Here is a 20,081-nt window from a genome sequence, read left to right as displayed (position 1 = left end):
AATTTATCCCAGATGGCGCATCTCACACATGGTCAACGTTCAAAATCACCGATGGTGTCGATGCTACAATGAACGACAAACGAGCAGCAACTATCATTAATTACCTCGACAATCAAAAATATTTTTTCAGAATAAAATTTGTTGTACTAGCAGAAACAAACAATTGGATTACAACCCGTATTATGAAAGAGCGTATCCTGTAAACTTGGTTATTTATGGAATTTATACGATAAATGAAAAATCAAGTGTTGATAATCTAAAACCGATTAAATTTTCAAGACTCAATTGTGTAGCCGAACGAGTAGCAGAACATTTTACCGTTTCGACTCGTGGAAACGTTCTAACGGACAAAAGACGAAAAATAATAAAGAAATGGGGAGAAAAAGTTAAAGACACCTGTGCGTCTATCAAAGATGTCGTTGAGCTAGGAAAAAAAACTATAATTCCCAATAACTGTAAAAACGATAACCGAAGAGATTTTGTATGAATCAAAATATAAATCAAAAAGAGGTTCGATTGAAATCATTGATCACAATGCGCACGCGTGGACTAATGCAGTAACAATGCTTCCACGAAATCGAACTGTTAATTTTTACCGCATAGACATGTTCGATTTTATTAACGAAATAAGTAAAAACGATCCTGTATCGGTATGCTATTTCAGAGTTCTGAAGACGACGATGAATCGATAAGATCAGATGGAAACATTTGTATCGAAGAAAAAAGTAAATTTGATCAGTTTGTACGACCTAATGGCGTTATTTATCGAACAGATTTTCTTAACACAAAAATGAAAAATCTTGCGCTGCGATTTACTGATGATCCTGACGAGTTGCTGAGCAAGTATTTTACTATTCCGTCAGTTGCGTCTCGTTTTGCCAGAGAGAAAAATTCGTGGAAACCAACTCGGTTTGATCTTATTAATGACATAATATCAAGCTGTGTCGAATACAGACACGGCGGATTGTGGAATACTAAATACGATTATAAAAATGTTATCTCGGTTGACATGGTCGCGTGTCATCCGGGAAGTTTTCTTGGTATGGGAGAGTGTTCCGCATATTTTAAAAGATTTGGACACCCCACAAACGAGATGACCAGAGTATCAATAAATGGACCATTACCGAATTTTGACTTAACTGGATTCACTTGTATCGAGTCATTCGAGTTTGCTAAAGATCTTCATCCAATTTGTTATGCTTGGTTTGGCAAAAAAATTTCAGAAAAAATGTGGGCACCAACAGTATTATTACCATATATGCTCGATGTAAAAATACTGATATTTCTGACAATAAGCGAAGCAATTATATCATATCGGAAGCAGACCAAAGTTTGGTTACCACAACAAAAGGAATATTCTGATGATGAAAATCCTGATACAACCGATTGTGAAAATAAAATTGCAAAAGATCTCGGCAGAAAGATAATCGGTAAATTCACCCAAAGAGGATCATATGATCATAAACGACATTGTACAAGACTGATTATAGACGATGCTGAGTTATATTTTATAATCGATGATACAACGAAGAAAATACGTTTATAAGTCGAGAAATAACTTTCTTGCCAAATGGAACCAAATTAGATAAAATTTTGAATGATATGGATGGTGAGTCACCGTAATTTACTCATTTAAGATAGTCAATGCTCGATACGTTTCGATAAATCTACTATCGATGATAAACAAAATTTCTGTGCTTGCTGTCAGAGTCGCAACGAATTCGTTTTATATCAATAAAAAATATTCAGGATTGTTGAAAAAATTAAATATCGGTAATTATGCATCATCATGGGGCGAATGGAGAATAAAACAAGAAAATATACTCGATTATTCCGAATCCGCTGATGTTGAAATCAGAGATATTTATTGCAAAAAATATCAGACATTACAGTTATCATCTGCACCATCAGTGTATGATCCCGTGACTAGGCATGAAACAGTTTATCTAAACGGACCAGGAGGTCTGGTAAAACAACTCGTGTGATTGAACTATTTCGGCAGAGTTCAGATATGATCGGTTTAACTCCTACACACAGACTTGCAAGAGAAATGAAACAACGAGGAGTATAATCATGTACTTATCACAGCTTGTTTCGATACAAAGGTGACGCATGGACTCCTCATTAAATGGGAGAGAAATACATTCCAAAGATTATCGTTTGGGATGAAATATGTACAGTGTCGTTAGAAACATTAAAAGCATTTCTTGATTGGTTATTAACAAAAAATACTGCTGTGATAATGTGTGGCGATCATGGTCAACCACCACCTTTTGTTGGGTTGTCTCCACATAAATGGCTGAGGAATTTTGTTGATTATTATGAAGAAATAACTGATGATCATAGAGCACTTGATGTAGGATTAAGAGAGTTAAAAAAATTAATCAGACTTCAACCGAATAAAATTCAATGTGAAATAATGCGTGAAGTAATTTCAGAAACTTCCATGAACGACTTTCTGCAAACGTGGAGACCAAATTATTTGATAGTTGCAAGTAGAATGATAGTTCGTGATACACTTCAACAACATTTATTTATGTTACATAAAGAAAAGTTTCCAGAATTACCAGTAACGCTGCGTTATAAACCAGCAGATACGCGACGGCAGAATATCGACGTTGATATATCAGGACAGAATGAGAAACAGAATCTCGTTCTTAATGATATTGTTTTGGTTAATTTCAATGTTGTTGAGGATGCGCTAAATATGAACAAATCTCCGTGGACGTTAGGATACGCAATGACAATTCACTCATCTCAGCGGTTAACTATTTCTGGTACGCGAGTTTGGATCGTCGATGATCGTATGGAATGGTCAAATTTAGTTTATCTCGCAGTATCTCGAGTCAGAAGAATATCTCAGCTGCGGAGAATTATCATAGACGTTACAGAAACCATCAATGATGTTATTGACAATGATATAATAAGAAAAAAATTAACCGGTTATAAACAATGTGACAAAAAATAAACGCGACTTTGACCATATGTTGAATTTGTCATAGCGCTGAAACAACAGCAGAATAATCATTGTGTAAGCTGTAATTTTATAATGTTGGGGCAGTACTCGAGTAATAATCCAAGACAATTTACTGTAGATAGAAAAGATAGTATTCTTGGTCATACACGCGAAAATGTGATGCTGACCTGTCTTGAATGTAATCGACGTCGCGGTGCTAGTTAAGTGATCGCGGTGGTAACTGTGTATCTTCAGGAATCACTTGTAATTATTCACGTGTAAATCCACCTTGAGGAGCAGTTTAATTTAATCTGTAGATTGCGGGTCTACCAGTAGATCTTACCACGCTAGATATTTTATGCATTGTAGAACTCCAAATAGGAGCAGTCGCTCTTTTTTTTACCACCTTCAAGTTCACCAGGTTCATTTAAATATCTTACGGTAACATTACCTAATACTGGCTGCGCTGAAAAATCACGTCGTTGTATTGGTATATGTTTTCTTGCAATTGCATTAATAGATTTCATGTTGGTTTTTCGAGTAATCTCATTATTTAACGCAGCTATCACACTTGGTAATCTTGCAACCCTTTCGCGAGATCTCGCATCCTGAATTATTTCCTTTGCATATTGATATCCAAATAACCGCTCAGCAAGTGTTCGATTCAATCGTTCAACAATTGCCTGATCGCGATGAATTGCATTATGTCCTCGTAGTATTTTGACAGTATGTTGCTTCATCAACGATGATACTGTACCAAGAAATTCCTTGCCAGGATCAACTTGTAATAGTTGTGGCCATCGTAAGGGTCCTTGTTGATAAATTCGCTCAAAAGCAGATACAACTTCAATCGCTGTTTTAGTTGATAGTGGCTCCGCTTCTTTATACCTACTTGCAACATCAACGACAGTTAACGCGTATTTGTACGTTATTTGTCGTCTCCCAATTTTGATAGTATCATGTTGCAAAGGCAAAATATCTGCATGATGAACTTCATTAGGAACGCTGACATCGAAATGTGCGTACTGAATTCGTTTCGGTGGTGATAGCTAATGTCGTGCTAACCACGCGGCGGCGGCGGAACGTGTGACATTTGCTGCATCAGCGAGTTTACTAATAGCTGCTCTACCTTTCCAGTATCCTCTTGTACTATAATAAATCGATTCCATTATAATAATTGATTAATTAATTACCAGCCCCAATGCTAGTTTACTTTTCATCGCAGATATTACCAACCAATTAGCTAATGATTCTCTGATATTTTTATTTTTTATGGAATTTAACGAATGAATCAACTTCACATCTGCAATATGTCTATCTTGTATGTTTTACTTTTATATGCTACATCATGAACGTGACAAGCTCGATCAATAGCGTTTATAGGATACTCACCTGGTTTTGGTTGATCTTGATTATCAAGTTGGATATCAAGTCGAGTACCAGGACCACAATAATTATATCCTGGAAGATGTTTTTCTCTTGGGCATTTAGCCCATGGGGTTCCTGGATACTTTGACATTAATGTAGTAATATCACCACCGTCCTTATGTTAAATTTTAGGTGTACACGAAAAACAATTTCTGTTTCATATTGCACATCTTCCACCATTTGCTATTCTTTCATTTTTTGTTGTAACAGTAGATAAATCAGTAGTTGGAGTTTTGACTCTACAACGTAAATAATCTAGATTCATATTATTTATAATATAGATATAATTGATTTCTCAGCGACACGAAGGCAAGGGTCAGTTAAACACCATCCAGCGCTACCAAATTCTGTCAGAATGATAATAATAGGTCCATCTGAATCAGGTAAGACGCAATTCCTACTTAATTTGATAATGAGATGGCTTAAATGGGATAAGTTGTATTTAATAGCACCATCAATCGATGATCAGCGATGCTATGATGTACTTAAAGATATTAATGAAAATACAATATTACTGGACGAAGATAACAATGGTATTTTTAATTTTATCACCGATATTGATGAAGCACCGTCCGTAGATGCTTTAGACGGATTTATTAATAATCTAGTTGTATACGATGATGTGATGCTGGACAAACAATCGAATCCAGCTAGGATATTTTCTCGAGGTAGACATAAAAACACCGATATGATTTATGTTACTCAGCGATACACACAAATACCAAAAGTGATCCGAAATAATTGCAATATTTTAGTTGTATTTAACGGAGTTGATACACATACGTTGGAAATATTCATCAGACTTGGTATAGCGGTGACATCGATATAATTAAATTTAAAAATTTCTTTTCGCGAGCACAGTCAACCCCACATGGATTTATAACAATAAATCTACATGATCCCAGAACAAGATATCGTGTGGGTCTTGATAAAATATTTGGTTAATAGCAGCAGAGGAGGTGCGACCTAAAGTTGGTTCAATTTCGTAATATATTTGCGCTTATCTTTGAGTTTTCATTCCGAGAAAAAGTTTTACTAACCCTCAAGAGAGACAGGAAAGAGGTTCTTGGAGAAAAGCCTCAGTGTGGTTAGACTGCCTTGATGTTTAAGGTTATTTACGTCATTTTAATCATTTTTTTTTACGAAGGTTTATTTCGGCATTTTGATCCTTCTAAAAAGTGGTTTGTTCACCTCCTCTGCTGCTCAAGTTGCTCTGTCATGGTCATGATTCCAGTTTTACACTAAGTTTTAAGATTTGTCTTTAATGGACCCCATAATAATAATAATATATATATTTATGATCCCATAATCATCATGTTATAGTGAATAATCAGTGTAATGTTAACAAAAATACATATTGCAGACTTCAAAATAGTTAACTTCAATTCTGACTATGGGTACTTTACACATGCATTAATAATCAACAATAGTTGGTTTTAATTAGTACTTAATAAATTCACATATCTTACTGATGAGTTACACATGTAAAAACCATGCGAAATAATAACAGTAGTAATAATTTAGTAAATTTGTTTCACTATTTTATGAGATCTGGGACAAAAGTGAGTATCGACACAATAAAACATCTTAACAAGGTCTTGAAGGCAATCCTTGAAGAAAGACATTCAAACTTTTATCAGATGAATCAGTACAGAATGTTGATAACTGGTAGTGTAAATGTAAAGCGAATGTAACGTACTTTCTGTCTCTGCTTCTTTCGTTACATGCACTGGAGTCTTTCCTGTTGGCAGTGACCTCTGCCCTTTAGAAAAGCGGTGGAAACTAGGATGACACTCCATTGTATAAAATCAAAATTAAAATTATTGATGAGACAATTCCATTCTATTGTCACTTGGTATCAAAATTCGATCCTGAGTATTTGGAAACAAAATACTGATTAGAATCCAGTGTTTTATATATATATATATATATATATATATATATATATATATATATATATATATATATATATATATATATATATATATATATATATATATATATATAATTTGTTTAACTTAATGCCATGAAGATTTGATCACAAATGTTGGCATGTACATGTAGTTTTATTTAATGCTTTACCCAGACAACCCACTCCACGCAACTTCCCCTAACCGCCTGCCTTCAAACGAAAGCTGTCATCTGTTGCCTTAAATCAGTTCTTATGTAAAAGTTATCAATGAATTGATTGCAAACGGAATCTTTTACAAAGTATATGATGTTCAATATTGAACCAATTTTCATCACAATTCACCTACTCGTGGAATAGTGTTGCAATTTCGATTACTATATTTGGCAAAGTTTGAGGTGTCATGTACAACGAGACATCAATATCAATGTAACATTAATCAAAGAATCTTTTGCAACCAGAATATTTTAGATGACTTGGTGTGAAGTGTGTAAAAAGAGGGGTGTTATTATCGTCGTAATCTTCTGCTATATTTAGGCTGTCGTACATCATCTCATATAAATTTCGACGTAATCTTTAATCAAGGATTCGATTGGAAAAGGATTTTTTTAGACGACGCTGTGTAAAATGTGCAATATTAACAAAATATCGTTTTGTGTACCCATTTCCTTGATCTTCGCCTGCTAGTAAAAATATTTGTAAAAATAATTATATGACCTAATTAATGGTTAAGCTTGAACACAAGATAACTACTGCTATAGCTCAAATCGAAATTATTAGTAAAGTTCACATTGTGTCACTAACAAACATAATATTAAAGAAATAAATATGCCGCGGTTAGATTAACTCGATCTCTCCATATGAGGCCATTTGTTTTGATCAAGTGACATGTATGGCTGAGTGCAACGCGGGGAGCATACGAAGCAGGGAACCAGCCTAAAAGAGACTCGGAGTTAAAGGTAGTGATACTAAGTATTGGGGGACGAACATTAAACCTTAAAGGTGACCTGGTTCCCAACCTTCATTCAAAATTAGTAACAGCCACGTGAACAAGTTATTTTTAATTTATCTTTATTGTGGGAATAATAAGGTTGAGATCGAAGCCCTCGACACGTAAATAGTTTTAAGTGAAGTAAACAACTTTTATTCTCGGAGTAAAATGATTGGTTCTTATCAAGGGCATACAGAGGCTACGTGATTTTTTTATATGCAACATGATCACATGACCCTAATCCGGGCATCTCTTTTGCGTAAAATTCAAGTTTTAAACCATCGTTTCAGCGAAATAATCTCAGTCGGGCTTCTAAGCACTGAGACGAAAAGGTGTTTCTTTTGTCGTGTCATTTTAGGAATTACATTTTTATGTTTATTCAAATTATTTGGATTCAAAAGGATTAATTCGTTTCTCTGGAAATATTTTTGAGTGCTGCTACGGAATTCTTGAACAAATACATTTCTTAAAAATTTTATTTGGATTTCCAAAACCGGAGGATTATTTCTTGTGTTTCTAGAATGAACTGTAGACAACAACATTGAACAGGATACAGCATACGTCATCGCCTTCCATCTTGGATTCTTCGTCAGGACTCGAACTTGAGATCATTAGAACATTTCATTATTAGGACTTCTAAAATTTTATTCGTGGATTATTCGGATTATTTTTGGATCTGATTCTTAAAACCGTAAGTTCTTATGTTTTCATTTTTACATTACATTTTTATATTATCTAGTCGTTGTGACGTCAATGAAATGATCGTGATGTAATGGCATCTACGGTCTTGAGGACATTTCAGAATGGTCATTATTAACAACCAAGGTTTTTTCTAGTATATCACGGAAAACCGACGTTCCGATTGCAGTGCTATGCTAAGACCCACGTTCCGCATAGTTCATACTCTTTCAGAAATATCCTAACCAAAGGAAATATCCCACTGTGCGGAGTATGAAAAACGCCAAGGCATTTCTGTAACGTTGCTTTAAATAAAAGTTGTCGCAATGTAACAGATTTATAAGTTTAATGCGTTTCTTGTATTATTCTTGCGACTACTTTGTACGACAGCCAATCAACGATTAGCATGCACCCACTCATAATTTCATGCTGATTGATGCATATTTCCAAGAGTTGATTGAAAATCTTACTTCCTCGTGGCAAATGTCATTAGTTATTCTCTGACCTTATTTTCGTAACCTCATTACTATTAAGTCCAACAGCTGACACAGGTTAAATTGAGCACACAATGTATGCTCGTTATCTAATGTAATTATTGACTTGTGAAGATCATTATGGGTAATTTGATTCTGTACCGGTGGATTCTTTTGGCAGAAATATATACCTATTAATGTGCTGAACTTCAGCTTTTTGGATTCATTCTTTGCCAACAAAATTAACAACAATGATACAACTGCTATTATTATTATTATTATTATTATTATTATTATTAGTAGTAGTAGTAGTAGTAGTAGTAGTAGCAGCAGCAGCAGTAGTACTGAGAAAACTGCCTTGTTACCAGGCCCGGACCTAGGATTTGCGGGGCCAAAGGTATCATGCGGGGCCAAAGGCAGCAAGCGACGAGCGCAGGCCCCCAAGCAAAAAACAATTGCATAGCGGAGTAGCACAGTGCACAAGGCGGTTGCCTTATTCGCCTTGCCCTAGGGCCGGGCCTGCTTGTTGCTGCTTTATTTAAAGAAGGAACTTTTGTATTCATTTCCTTCACAAGTCTGTCGAACTATGTATTCATGTCCTAACTTGAACTATGTATACATGCCCATCTTGATATCATACTATCTATGTAGTCACGTATATCTTGAAATTAGTCAAACTATGATTGTTTGAGCTTTCTGTTACCATATAATTTGTCATAAATTGTTTAAAAGTACGTCACCACGATTTATCTTTTAGTTTTGAAATTTTGATTACTTTGTCATTTTAGTTCTGGAAAATAACGTTAATACACAAAATCATCATTTGGCTAATCAAACTTATAATAATGTAATAATGTATAACATAAAAATTTGAATAGATATGAAATCAACTGTTTTCTCGAAGAAAGGAAACAAATCAGAGTCTTATGTTTTTGACATTATTTAAGCAAATCTAAGCAATAAATTAGGTATTACCATTTTAAAACTAATAGAACAATAGACAATTGAAATCTGAATAACATATTTGTTCTACTTTTATGTATGTCAAGCATGCTTTCTATATTTGATCAAAATCGTGGGATATTTCATCGATATGAATCAACATAATTGAATGATATAATTTTCTTTAACTTAATTTTTGGGTTTACATATATAAACTATACCACACCTACTCTTCTTTTTTAAATTGAAAATCAAGATGATGTATTAATAACTGCCATTTTTGATAGTTATCTTCAAATAGATAATATTCTTTCAAAAAATCTTTTAACAGTTTTGAACTATTAATGAATTAGTTTTTATTTCACTTTGACATTTTTCTCCTTTTAAAGCAGTCATTCTTTCTCATATAAATTATTAAATATTACATGAAGACTAGTTTCTCTTTCTCCGGGCGGAATCCCAATGCTTGTTCAACAAATAAAAATTTGCTGTGACTAGTAAATTTCGATGACTCGCCGCTTGTTTTATTTGCGAAACGGTGTATGGGGCACATTTGATTAGTCTGCGGTTAGCTGTTTTTGCATAATAAACTTTACCTGTTGTCATGTATTACACAAGTACATGCTGCGCTGGCTACATGCTTGCTAGTCATTTTGGGTATATAAGGACCTTCTTCGAATTGTCTCATCGCATTCATCCAACCGTCTTCCTCAGACAGAAGAACATCCCAAGGAGAGTCCCAGGTGAGTGAAGCATCTAATGTAAACATTTTAGAATGACTTGGAAATTTAAAACGTTTAACTGCATTGGTATGTAATTCTACAGCAACTAAAATAATACTTTAAAAAAAATATAAATATAAAAGAAATCACTGAATACCAGATGATTACTCTCCAGCTCTCATAGAATAGAACTCTTGGGAAAACAGCACTAAGTTCACTAAAATGAAAATTATTTTTGTAATGTTACTAGATACTTTTTTCTCACAAAGATTTTTAAAAACGTTGTTGTAAATCTCCATCTATCAAAAATATACATCAGACAATTGATTTTTCCATTGAAATATGTAACTCTATATTCGAAAATCTACGTTCTTTTAGTAGGTATAAGGAAACATTTAATGATTGAAGTGGAAACATTGCATTATTACGATTGGCGAAGCTACGAGTGACAATACAAAATGTTGCCACTTCACTAAATAAATATTTTCTTATATCTCTCACAAAACTTGGATTTCTTTTATTGCATATTTTCGATGGCAGAAACCGTGAATCCACTTGGATTGTTTTCAATGCTGTGTCAATACTACTTACGACTGTATGATTGCATCGACATAGATCAGTTGCGACATTTTACAATAATTATTACAGCGAATGCATAAAGATTTAGCTCCACTATATAAGGGTTCAATAAAATAAAATCAATGACTATTTTCATGCGAAAATGAGGATATTTTTTTCGTTAATATATTTCCTCCGCGGATTAAAACAGTCAATATGGTTGAGGTTGGGTACCCTAGAGACATAGCAAAAGCAGACGTATGAGACAGGCTTCAGAGCATAACGTCTTGGACCTAATGAATTTAATAATTGTAAATTTACCTGTACGTATCTGGGTGTCTTGGATTAATAATTTCTTTATTCAAACGAGAATTGCGTGGCTGTGGCATGCCTTCAGTCTGCTTCGGTAACAGGGGATGCACCCAAATTTCGATTATTCAATTCGGCTTGCAACCAACACTCAACCCTGATTCGTCCATCGTTTCCAAACATGATTATAAATTTGTTGAGAGCTAAAACCACTAACTAAACAACTTTAATGTTATATTTGGTTACGGGATTTTTGCCAGCAAACTTGTCCCGTTTGTCGTAGATGTAACATGTACTATATTGGCAACACTGAATCCCAAACAAAGAAGGCCATGTAAGTAAAGTCACTGACAATTTGCATGATTCACGTGAAAAACTATTTTTAAATAAGTTCATATTTTTTAACCTAACTTTGTTTTGTTTTTGGAGTTCGTTTTAAAGCAGTTCAGTGCATCTCATTTCTTATTTAAATATACTGTCTTGACCTATATTTCGATATGTTCATCTTGGTAGAGAGAGAGAGAGAGAGAGAAGAAGAAGAAGCAATGAATAAGAAAGACAAAGTTCGAAATCTGTAAAGTCAAGCTTGAATAACATTCTTAACAGCATGCATATTTCCTAAAGGAGACAAAAAGGTAGTTCCAAAATTTGTATGGCAATGAATCATTTTTCTGCTACTGGTACATTTCAATATTTCATTATGAAATATAGAACACATTTATGCTGTCTACCATGTGCTATTCTTTGGATAACATTTGCGCGCTTAAAATCAGGAAAGACTGCTATAAGGAATGATGCTTATTTTAGGAGAAATTTCATATATTTCTGGTCAGGATATCTGTCATTTTTAACAGCATGGATTGTATTTGAAAATGTCAGAAAGGACCTCATCACCGCAACCCATCACATGATCTTACTATGAATATTGCCTAGAAATTTAACCACACCGTTGTAAGGGGCATTGTTGTACGTGTTTTATTGTCCTACCTGTAGTTTTGCAAGAAAATCGTCTTCTACAATTATTTGAGTGTGTCAGAAAATCCTACCATATTCTGAAATCAAACATTCTTATCCGCACCCCTTACCATATACTTAAATTTGTCTTTTTTTCAGGAGGAAAACATAAACTACAGAAAACAATGAAGATCTTCCTGTGTACACTATTGATTTCATACGCCCTCTGTGACATCAAGGGAGGTAAGCAGAGTTAATAGGCTTAAACCGTGTCCAACATTAAATCTTATTTATCTTTCATCGCCTCTTTACATAAGAGAAAGAAGGAAAGAAAAATTAAATGGAATGACTTAACATAGCCCATGTAAAATTGACATTAATAATAATAATAATAATAATAATAATAACAAAAATGCCAAAATTAGTGTTAATCCTTGTGAATCTTTCATCCAATTACAAACAGCGTAGACCCAGATCGGTCTGAAAATACGATACTGTATAGTTTCACGCTATTGACACACAACAGCGTATGCTGCTTGGGTAAATAGTCCATTGCGCCATGATCTCAAAGTGTGATAACATCCTTAAATGATTTTTTATGAGACAGAACGTTCGACAGAATTTTGTGATTTTGAAATGCCTGTAAAAATATAACATTGCTAACAGTCAAACGAGCAAACGAGTAAACTTGGAAACATACTGCAAATTTATGATGGGGATGTGTTCGTGTATGCAGATTTGACTTTGCATCATCATTACGATATATTCATCTTAAGTGCAACTTTATTAGCCATTCTGGAGAAAAAGAATATGTAATAACAAGGATTATTATAACGTTTGCCATGAAACAAAATGGATGCTCCATCTTATATTTTATTATTTTGTGTGCCTTAAAATTACGAATGCAGACAGAATGGTTTCGTAATACTAGATTTAGGGTTGCAGTTAATAAACAGACTTAATTGAAAGCGTTTACTTCACGAAAATATAAAGGAAACACCAGAATGATTTTCTCAGGTATTGATGGGATATTTCTGGTCATTCTTTATTCAATGTGTAGGTGGACGTGGTAGTGGAGGTGGAGGTGGAGGAGGCGGTATTGTTGTACTTAGTGGAGGAGGCGCCGGTGGCGGATTTGGAGGCGGTTTCGGGGCAGGATTTGGAGGTGGTCTAGGAGCAGGTGTTGGCGGAAAAGGTGGTCTAGGAGGAGGTGGCGTCATAGGCGGCGGAATAGGAGGAGGTGTCGGTGGTGGTGTGGGCGGAGGTGTTATCGTCAGCGGCGGAGGAGCTGGAGGTGTCGGTGGAGGATTCGGCGGTGGCCTCGTAGGCGGAAAGGGAGGATACGGCGGATATGGAGCTGGTCTCGGCGGTGGATACGGAGGCGGTCTTGGGGGTGGCATAGGTGGCGGATACGCCGGTGGTTATGGTGGCGGATATGAAGGTAGCTATGGTGGTGGCCTCGGAGTGAAAGGAGGATACGGAGCCGGTTTTGGTGGAGGGCTCAGTGGAGGTGTCGGTGGTGGTGTCGTTCTTTCAAACAGCGGTGCAGGTGGTATGGACGGAGGATATGGCGGAGGTTTTGGAGGCGGATACGGAGGTGGAATGGGCGGAAAAGGCGGATACAGCGAAGGTTTTGGAGGAGGATACGGCGGTGGTTCTGGAGGTGGATATGGTGGGAGCCAAGGAGAATATGGTTCACTTATGGGTGGTGGATACGGCGGTGGATTTGGCGGCGGATATGGGGGTGGATTAGGCGGCAAATATGGTAGTGGTGTTGGAGGAGGTGTAGGGGGAGGTTTAGGAGTCGGTGGTGGAGCAACAGTTATTCTTGATGATGGATTTGGAAGTGGTTTCGGCAGTGGATATGGGGGCGGATATGGTGGAAGTGCTGGCGGAAAAGGTGTATATGGTGGCGGTCTTGGAGGAGGATATGGTGGGCTCAGCGGGGGACTCGGTGGAGGTTTCGGAGGTGGATTCGGAAGTGGTTTCGGTGGAGCCGTTAGCAGTGGTAAATTTGGCGGTGGTTTAGGTGGAGGAGTTGGAGGTGGTGTTGGAGGAGGTGTGGGTGTTGCTGTAGGAGGAGGAGTTGGAGGTGGTGTAGGTGGAGGAGTTGGAGGTGGTGTTGGCGGTGGTGTAGGTGGAGGAGTTGGAGGTGGTGTTGGCGGTGGTGTAGGTGGAGGAGGTGGATTCACAGGGTTTAAAAGTAAGTATTCTCTACCAAAAATACTTCCGCAAAACTGATTCTGAATATATATATATATATATATATATATATATATATATATATATATATATATATATATATATATATATATATATATATCACGTAGCCAAATGATTGTGTCAAAATGTTATATGGAAAGATTCCAATGGCGTAATATTTCAACATTATAAGATTGTGTCATTTTAATATTCCTGTTCTTCACAGTATCACTACACATCTCCCTGTACAACCAGCTTAGCTATATTCAATATTCCAAGCTAATGTTCTTACAATAATTTCATTTTTTTTGTAGAATATTGAAAAGAGCAATAATGACTTATAAGGATCGTCATCTCTACCAAAAGCTAGTATCTTCTGGAACCTTTTTTTGAACTTTCTTGGCATAATGTCACGCTCTCAGACAGACGGACCCACAGATATATGCTCACAATATTTGTTACAGATTTTTTTGTGTGTTTTGTTTGTGTATGTACCGAATTGTATTATAATTAAAGCATTTTAATGAAGTATAAAGCGTATGTTATCAATCTGTAAATAAACCAGACTATCTTTAAATTGAAATGATGGCTATACTCTGCAATGCATATTACTCTTGGAGTCTCAGTGTGGCTGGTGTCGCTTTGTAATCCGCATAAAGTAACAGCTACGGATTGAAATAGACTAAATATTACTGTGTCATCCACATAAAGTAACAAATACAGTTTGAAATAGACCAACTATTACTTGTGCCATCCGCATAAAGTAACAAGTTCCGTTTAAAATATACTAATTATTAGTTGTGTCATCCGCAAAAAGTTACAAGTATGGTTTGAAATAGAATAAATATTCCATGTGTCATCCGCATAAAGTTACAAGTACGGTTTGAAATAGATCAAATATTACTTGTGTCATCCGCATAAAGTAACAAATACAATTTGTAATAGATTAAACATTACTTGTGTCATCCGAATAAAGTAACAAATACAGTTTGTAATAGATTAGACATTACTTGTGTCATCCGAATAAACAAATACAGTTTGTAATAGATTAGACATTACTTGTGTCATCCGCATAAAGTAACAAATACAGTTTGTAATAGATTAGACATTACTTGTGTCATCCGAATAAAGTAACAAATACAATTTGTAATAGATTAAACATTACTTGTGTCATCCGAATAAAGTAACAAATACAGTTTGTAATAGACTAGACATTACTTGTGTCATCCGCATAAAGTAACAAATACAGTCTGTAATAGATTAGACATTACTTGTGTCATCCGAATAAAGTAACAAATACAGTCTGTAATAGACTAGACATTACTTGTGTCATCCGCATAAAGTAACAAATACAGTCTGTAATAGATTAGACATTACTTGTGTCATCCGAATAAAGTAACAAATACAGTTTGTAATAGATTAGACATTACTTGTGTCATCCGAATAAAGTAACAAATACAGTTTGCAATAGATTAGACATCACTTGTGTCATCCGCATAAAGTAACAAATACCGTCTGTAATAGATTAGACATTACTTGTGTCATCCGAATAAAGTAACAAATACAGTTTGTAATAGATTAGACATTACCTGTGTCATCCGCATAAAGTAACAAATACAATTTGTAATAAATTAGACATTACTTGTGTCATCCGCATAAAGTAACAAATACAGTTTGTAATAGATTAGACATTACTTGTGTCATCCACATAAAGTAACACAAACACTTTGAAACATACTTCATCATCTGAATTATCTAATAAAATATGAGCTAATATTAGTGTTAACAGTATATGCACGTGAGATAAATTGGACAAGAACATTGAAGAACAGAACATAGAACGGGTAAATGAATTTCTCCTTGACATAAAACAACATTAGAAATGAAAAATATTAAGCAAATATAACATAGACATACATAGGACTTGATGTTCTTATGTAAACCTTGGAGAACATTCAGTGTTTTGCCACTAATAGAAGGTTTCAGCATTTTTTTACGAGAGAAAAAATGTACTCACAGTGCTGAAACATTCGGTTCCTAATACAACCACAATATAATTTCATTTTGCTGCACAAAAACAGATCATTACACAATTACTTGAAACCATGGTCATTGGTGCTGTAATCAGTTTTAAACCAGCTGGCTGATCATATAACAGACCCTTAGTTATAATGATTTAATCTGCTACTAAAATGTTTGTCCAAGGCAATGGTCAGCACAGGCCTTAGCAAACTCTGGGCCAGATTTTGATCATTTTGGCAGGGCCTCCGGCGTCTATGCTCGGGGCTCACGGTGAGCACGGCATTTAGAAATAAACTTTGAAACAAGTTTTGTAGGATATTGAACTTAAAATTTTCTTCCATAGCTTTAAAATTACTTTCAATCTATAGATATATTTTTAAAAACAGACCATGATCTGCCGGTGCATTATACGACCACTGGATTAGGGTATAGCTGTATACGGGTAATATTCTTTTGAGACTAAAATGAATATGATTCTGATGAATTAATTGATGACCTCTCAGGTCGTCTAAGTGGTTAGAGCGTCCGCTTATGATGCATTCAAACTGGTTTTCTCTATCTTCTATATGAATTTATATAGCTGGTACCTTCATCTATGTATGTATGTATGTGTGTATCTATCTATCTATTTAAAAGTGGTACTCGCTTGTCTCTCGGCATTAAGAGGTTAGTATTAGGACAGATTTTTTTTTTAGCAAAAGTAATAAGATTGAAATTTTCTCTAACTTGTATTAAAATTAATTTTCTATCAAAATATATTAAGATTAATTCCATTTATTTCGGTATCACAATTGTATAATATGTAATAAAGATTGTGCCAATTGTGAGCAAAAGGCAAAACTCTCTATACATTTCGATTGTATCATAAGTCAGCAAACACTACACTCGCTAAGTTGTGTAAGTTGCTAAATTAGCGGATGCCTAAAATTCCTGACTAAGCTATAAGCTCCACGCACTGCCGTGGTAGAATTGTCTGTCTAATAACGTACATAGACCCAGATGATAGTCTGTAAGAAAATATGAAGCTCACTTTGTGATTCTGACGAACTCAAGAACTAGACGTATGTTTATTTAAACATGTAATTTTCTCCACGGAAACCGGTATTGGGGGTATGACTAGAGGGGCCAGTTGCATCCTTTCAAACCTTTAATTCTAAAGAATTCTACAGCAATATATATATATATATATATATATATATATATATATATATATATATATATATATATATATATATATATATATATATATATATTGCTGTAGAATTCTTTAGAATTAAAGATATTATATATATATATATATATATATATATATATATATATATATATATATATATATATATATATATATATAAAATATAAATATAACAAAACTAATTTATGTTCACTTAGAAAAATAATGCAGGTCAGCAAACTAAAGTTAGAATTTTTATTCTATACATTGAAATGACTTTATGTGTCATTTTATAGGAATATAATAAAATTTGTTTCGTGTGATACATTTTGTGGTTTTGTACATGATCATCTTTCTGACTTGGATGTTTTGGAGAGTCTTGGAAGAGAAACATGTTTAGATTTAGAAACTTGACCCGATACTTGCCATTTGCATTTACTGGTCACATAACTTCACAAATCTCAAACGACGACATCGGAAGTCCAATAGTCACGGGAAATCAACAAAAACTCCTTTTAAATATTATTGTACATAAATTCAATCATATTAAATGAAAGTAAGATAATTTCTGTAAAATTCAGTAATCGCGCCAGTCTGATTTATCAAGCAGAGAGCTCATGTCAACGTGGTAGTCACAGCAGTTCTTAGAATATATAAATATGGAAAATTTTGTGTTCTTTCGTTTTTGCAATTTTATTAAAATCAATATATGACTTTCATTTTTAAAAAATTCTCAACATTTGAAAATGTGGATTGTTAGATTTGTGTCATCATGTGACTAGTACAGCAAATTGTGAGTACCAATGTCACATTTCATCGACGCCGAAGTGTTATCTTGTCTTTCAGCAGATTAAAGGCATAACGATTTTAATACTAAAAATTTCTGAGAAAATAAGCAATTTTCATATCGATTTCAGCATGTGTTACTCAATCTAACATTGTTTAAAGTTTGCTAGGCCATCTGGTAATCAGTTACGCTTTACCACCACCATGTTTGCCTCTTTTTATGCTAGACCGGTTTTCATAACTTCCATGAAAAGCGCGGATATCGAGCTGACTTTGAAAATAAAAGTATATCAGATGAATCTAATCCATTGAGCATTTGGACTGACTCAGCATATATGTATATTGCAAACACCCAAATGATCCATACCGCACCCTCCGAATATTCTGGTTAGAACTTGGTAAATTTAATTTATAATCAGTTTAGTTAAGACTCAGTTACATGATTGTTTTGGGCGTCCAGTGATGGCGAAAAATTCCCGGGTTTTAGCCCACTTTCATCAATATTTGCAAAATTTAAGGACTTTTCACGGTAAGAAAAAACTATAATTTCTCCTGATTTTTCCCTGAAGCATGAGAACCCCGTTTTTAACACTGACAGAAGGAGGGGGGGGGGCAGTTCTAGCCACTTTTGCTGTTGATACAGGAGAACAAAAGTCTTTTTCCTACACATATATCTATAATGGATCCAAATATTAACATATATTAGATCTTAACAAGTAAAATAAAGTTAATAAATTGATGAAAGTCTTAATATAAATCAATCTGACATGCATCATCTCAAATTCATGAATCTATAAGTCTGAGTTATCTCCCCTGCAATATAAAATCGCATGCATCACATGTATTCCAAGGAAGCAAACTCAAATAAACTATTTCACGGCTTGAATCACAATTACAGAAAAAGAGCCAATGCATCAATATGCTGGCACTAGTTAGTTCCTCATGAGAATGGTTTTATGTCACTTTTTTGTCAATAGCACATGGTGAAAACTGTCATATGCACAACACAAAAAAATCCAAACCAGCTGACCTACAAGAGCTGCAATATTCCAAAACATTTCACCCAGATCAAGATAAAAATGATGTAGTCTGAAAAAAGAGAAAACCAAGAAATATGCATATTTTATTCAGTCTTTCAAGTTATTTTCAAATATACCACTGCAAAGTTTGAAGAACATTCCACAGAACAACCAAAGATCAAATATTTGAGTTGTCTGTGCTGTGTGATTTTAACAAGAAATAATGCTGAATTACATCAGGATGTTACCATGATGCTGGCACCTTTCATGTACTGTATAACTGGAAAACAAATTAGAAAACAAATCTGTTAAGTAGCAAGTCTCTTTACGTGGAAGGACCATTAATGGATTTCAACTGTTGTCAAAAGCAAGCTGATTAGCTTAGCCACTTAGTAAACATTTAATTGGTTTCTCACAAAAGTCCTCACTGGCATCGCTGCGACAGTTAATAGATTCTTTTCACATCTGAATCAGAAACCCAATTGAAAGATAAAACTGAAACATGAATTTCACTTGCAAATTTCACGATTTAATATTTCCTTGGCGTAACACAATATATAAAAAAAGGATATTACAAGCTTTCATTGATGAATTTCAATTACAGCTGCAATGTTTTATGTCAAGACAAATATTTGTTGCCTTTTCTAAGTGTGTTCATGAGTAACATGTGCATGCCAAATCAAGGGAGAGTATAACACCAAGATATCATTATAATTCTTCCTATTATATGTAACAATTTTGAATGGTCACCATACCAGGATGCTTAGTGTAAATGTTTGTTCAATGGGAATTGTGAAGTAATTGTAACATTTTTCCAGTGTTAGCAATGGCAGTTATATCTGATGAACAAATGTGAAGTACTTTTGATGTTGTTCAGTCAAATCTGATTGAATTCTGTTTTACAAAAGCTAGTTTTAGTGACTGCAGCCACAGTAGCCAATGGATTTCAGATTCTGTACAA

General features: G+C 34.7%; 1 protein-coding gene across 1 annotated transcript; it reads left to right on the top strand.

The window, feature by feature from the left end:
- The first annotated feature begins 10,011 nt into the window (after positions 1-10,011).
- LOC149801948 (uncharacterized) lies at positions 10,012-14,657 on the top strand. The gene is made up of 4 exons (XM_089956345.1): positions 10,012-10,120; positions 12,080-12,163; positions 12,981-14,123; positions 14,437-14,657. The coding sequence occupies exons 1-4, from the start codon at positions 10,015-10,017 to the stop codon at positions 14,442-14,444; spliced, it is 1,341 nt and encodes a 446-aa protein (XP_089812471.1). The 5' UTR covers positions 10,012-10,014; the 3' UTR covers positions 14,445-14,657.
- The last annotated feature ends 5,424 nt before the right edge of the window (positions 14,658-20,081 follow it).

Source organism: Sinohyriopsis cumingii, chromosome 4 (assembly GCF_028554795.1).
Source record: "Sinohyriopsis cumingii isolate HCF-2022 chromosome 4, ASM2855479v2, whole genome shotgun sequence".
NCBI lineage: Eukaryota > Metazoa > Mollusca > Bivalvia > Unionida > Unionidae > Sinohyriopsis > Sinohyriopsis cumingii.
This window is presented reverse-complemented; position numbering and strand designations above follow the sequence as displayed.

Bases quoted from the DNA above. Each gene is read 5' to 3' on its own strand.
- LOC149801948 (XM_089956345.1), top strand. From the start codon at position 10,015: ATGCTTGCTAGTCATTTTGGGTATATAAGGACCTTCTTCGAATTGTCT. The intron at 10,121-12,079 runs GTGAGTGAAGCA...TCTTTTTTTCAG, and splicing joins CATCCCAAGGAGAGTCCCAG to GAGGAAAACATAAACTACAG. The intron at 12,164-12,980 runs GTAAGCAGAGTT...TTCAATGTGTAG, and splicing joins CCTCTGTGACATCAAGGGAG to GTGGACGTGGTAGTGGAGGT.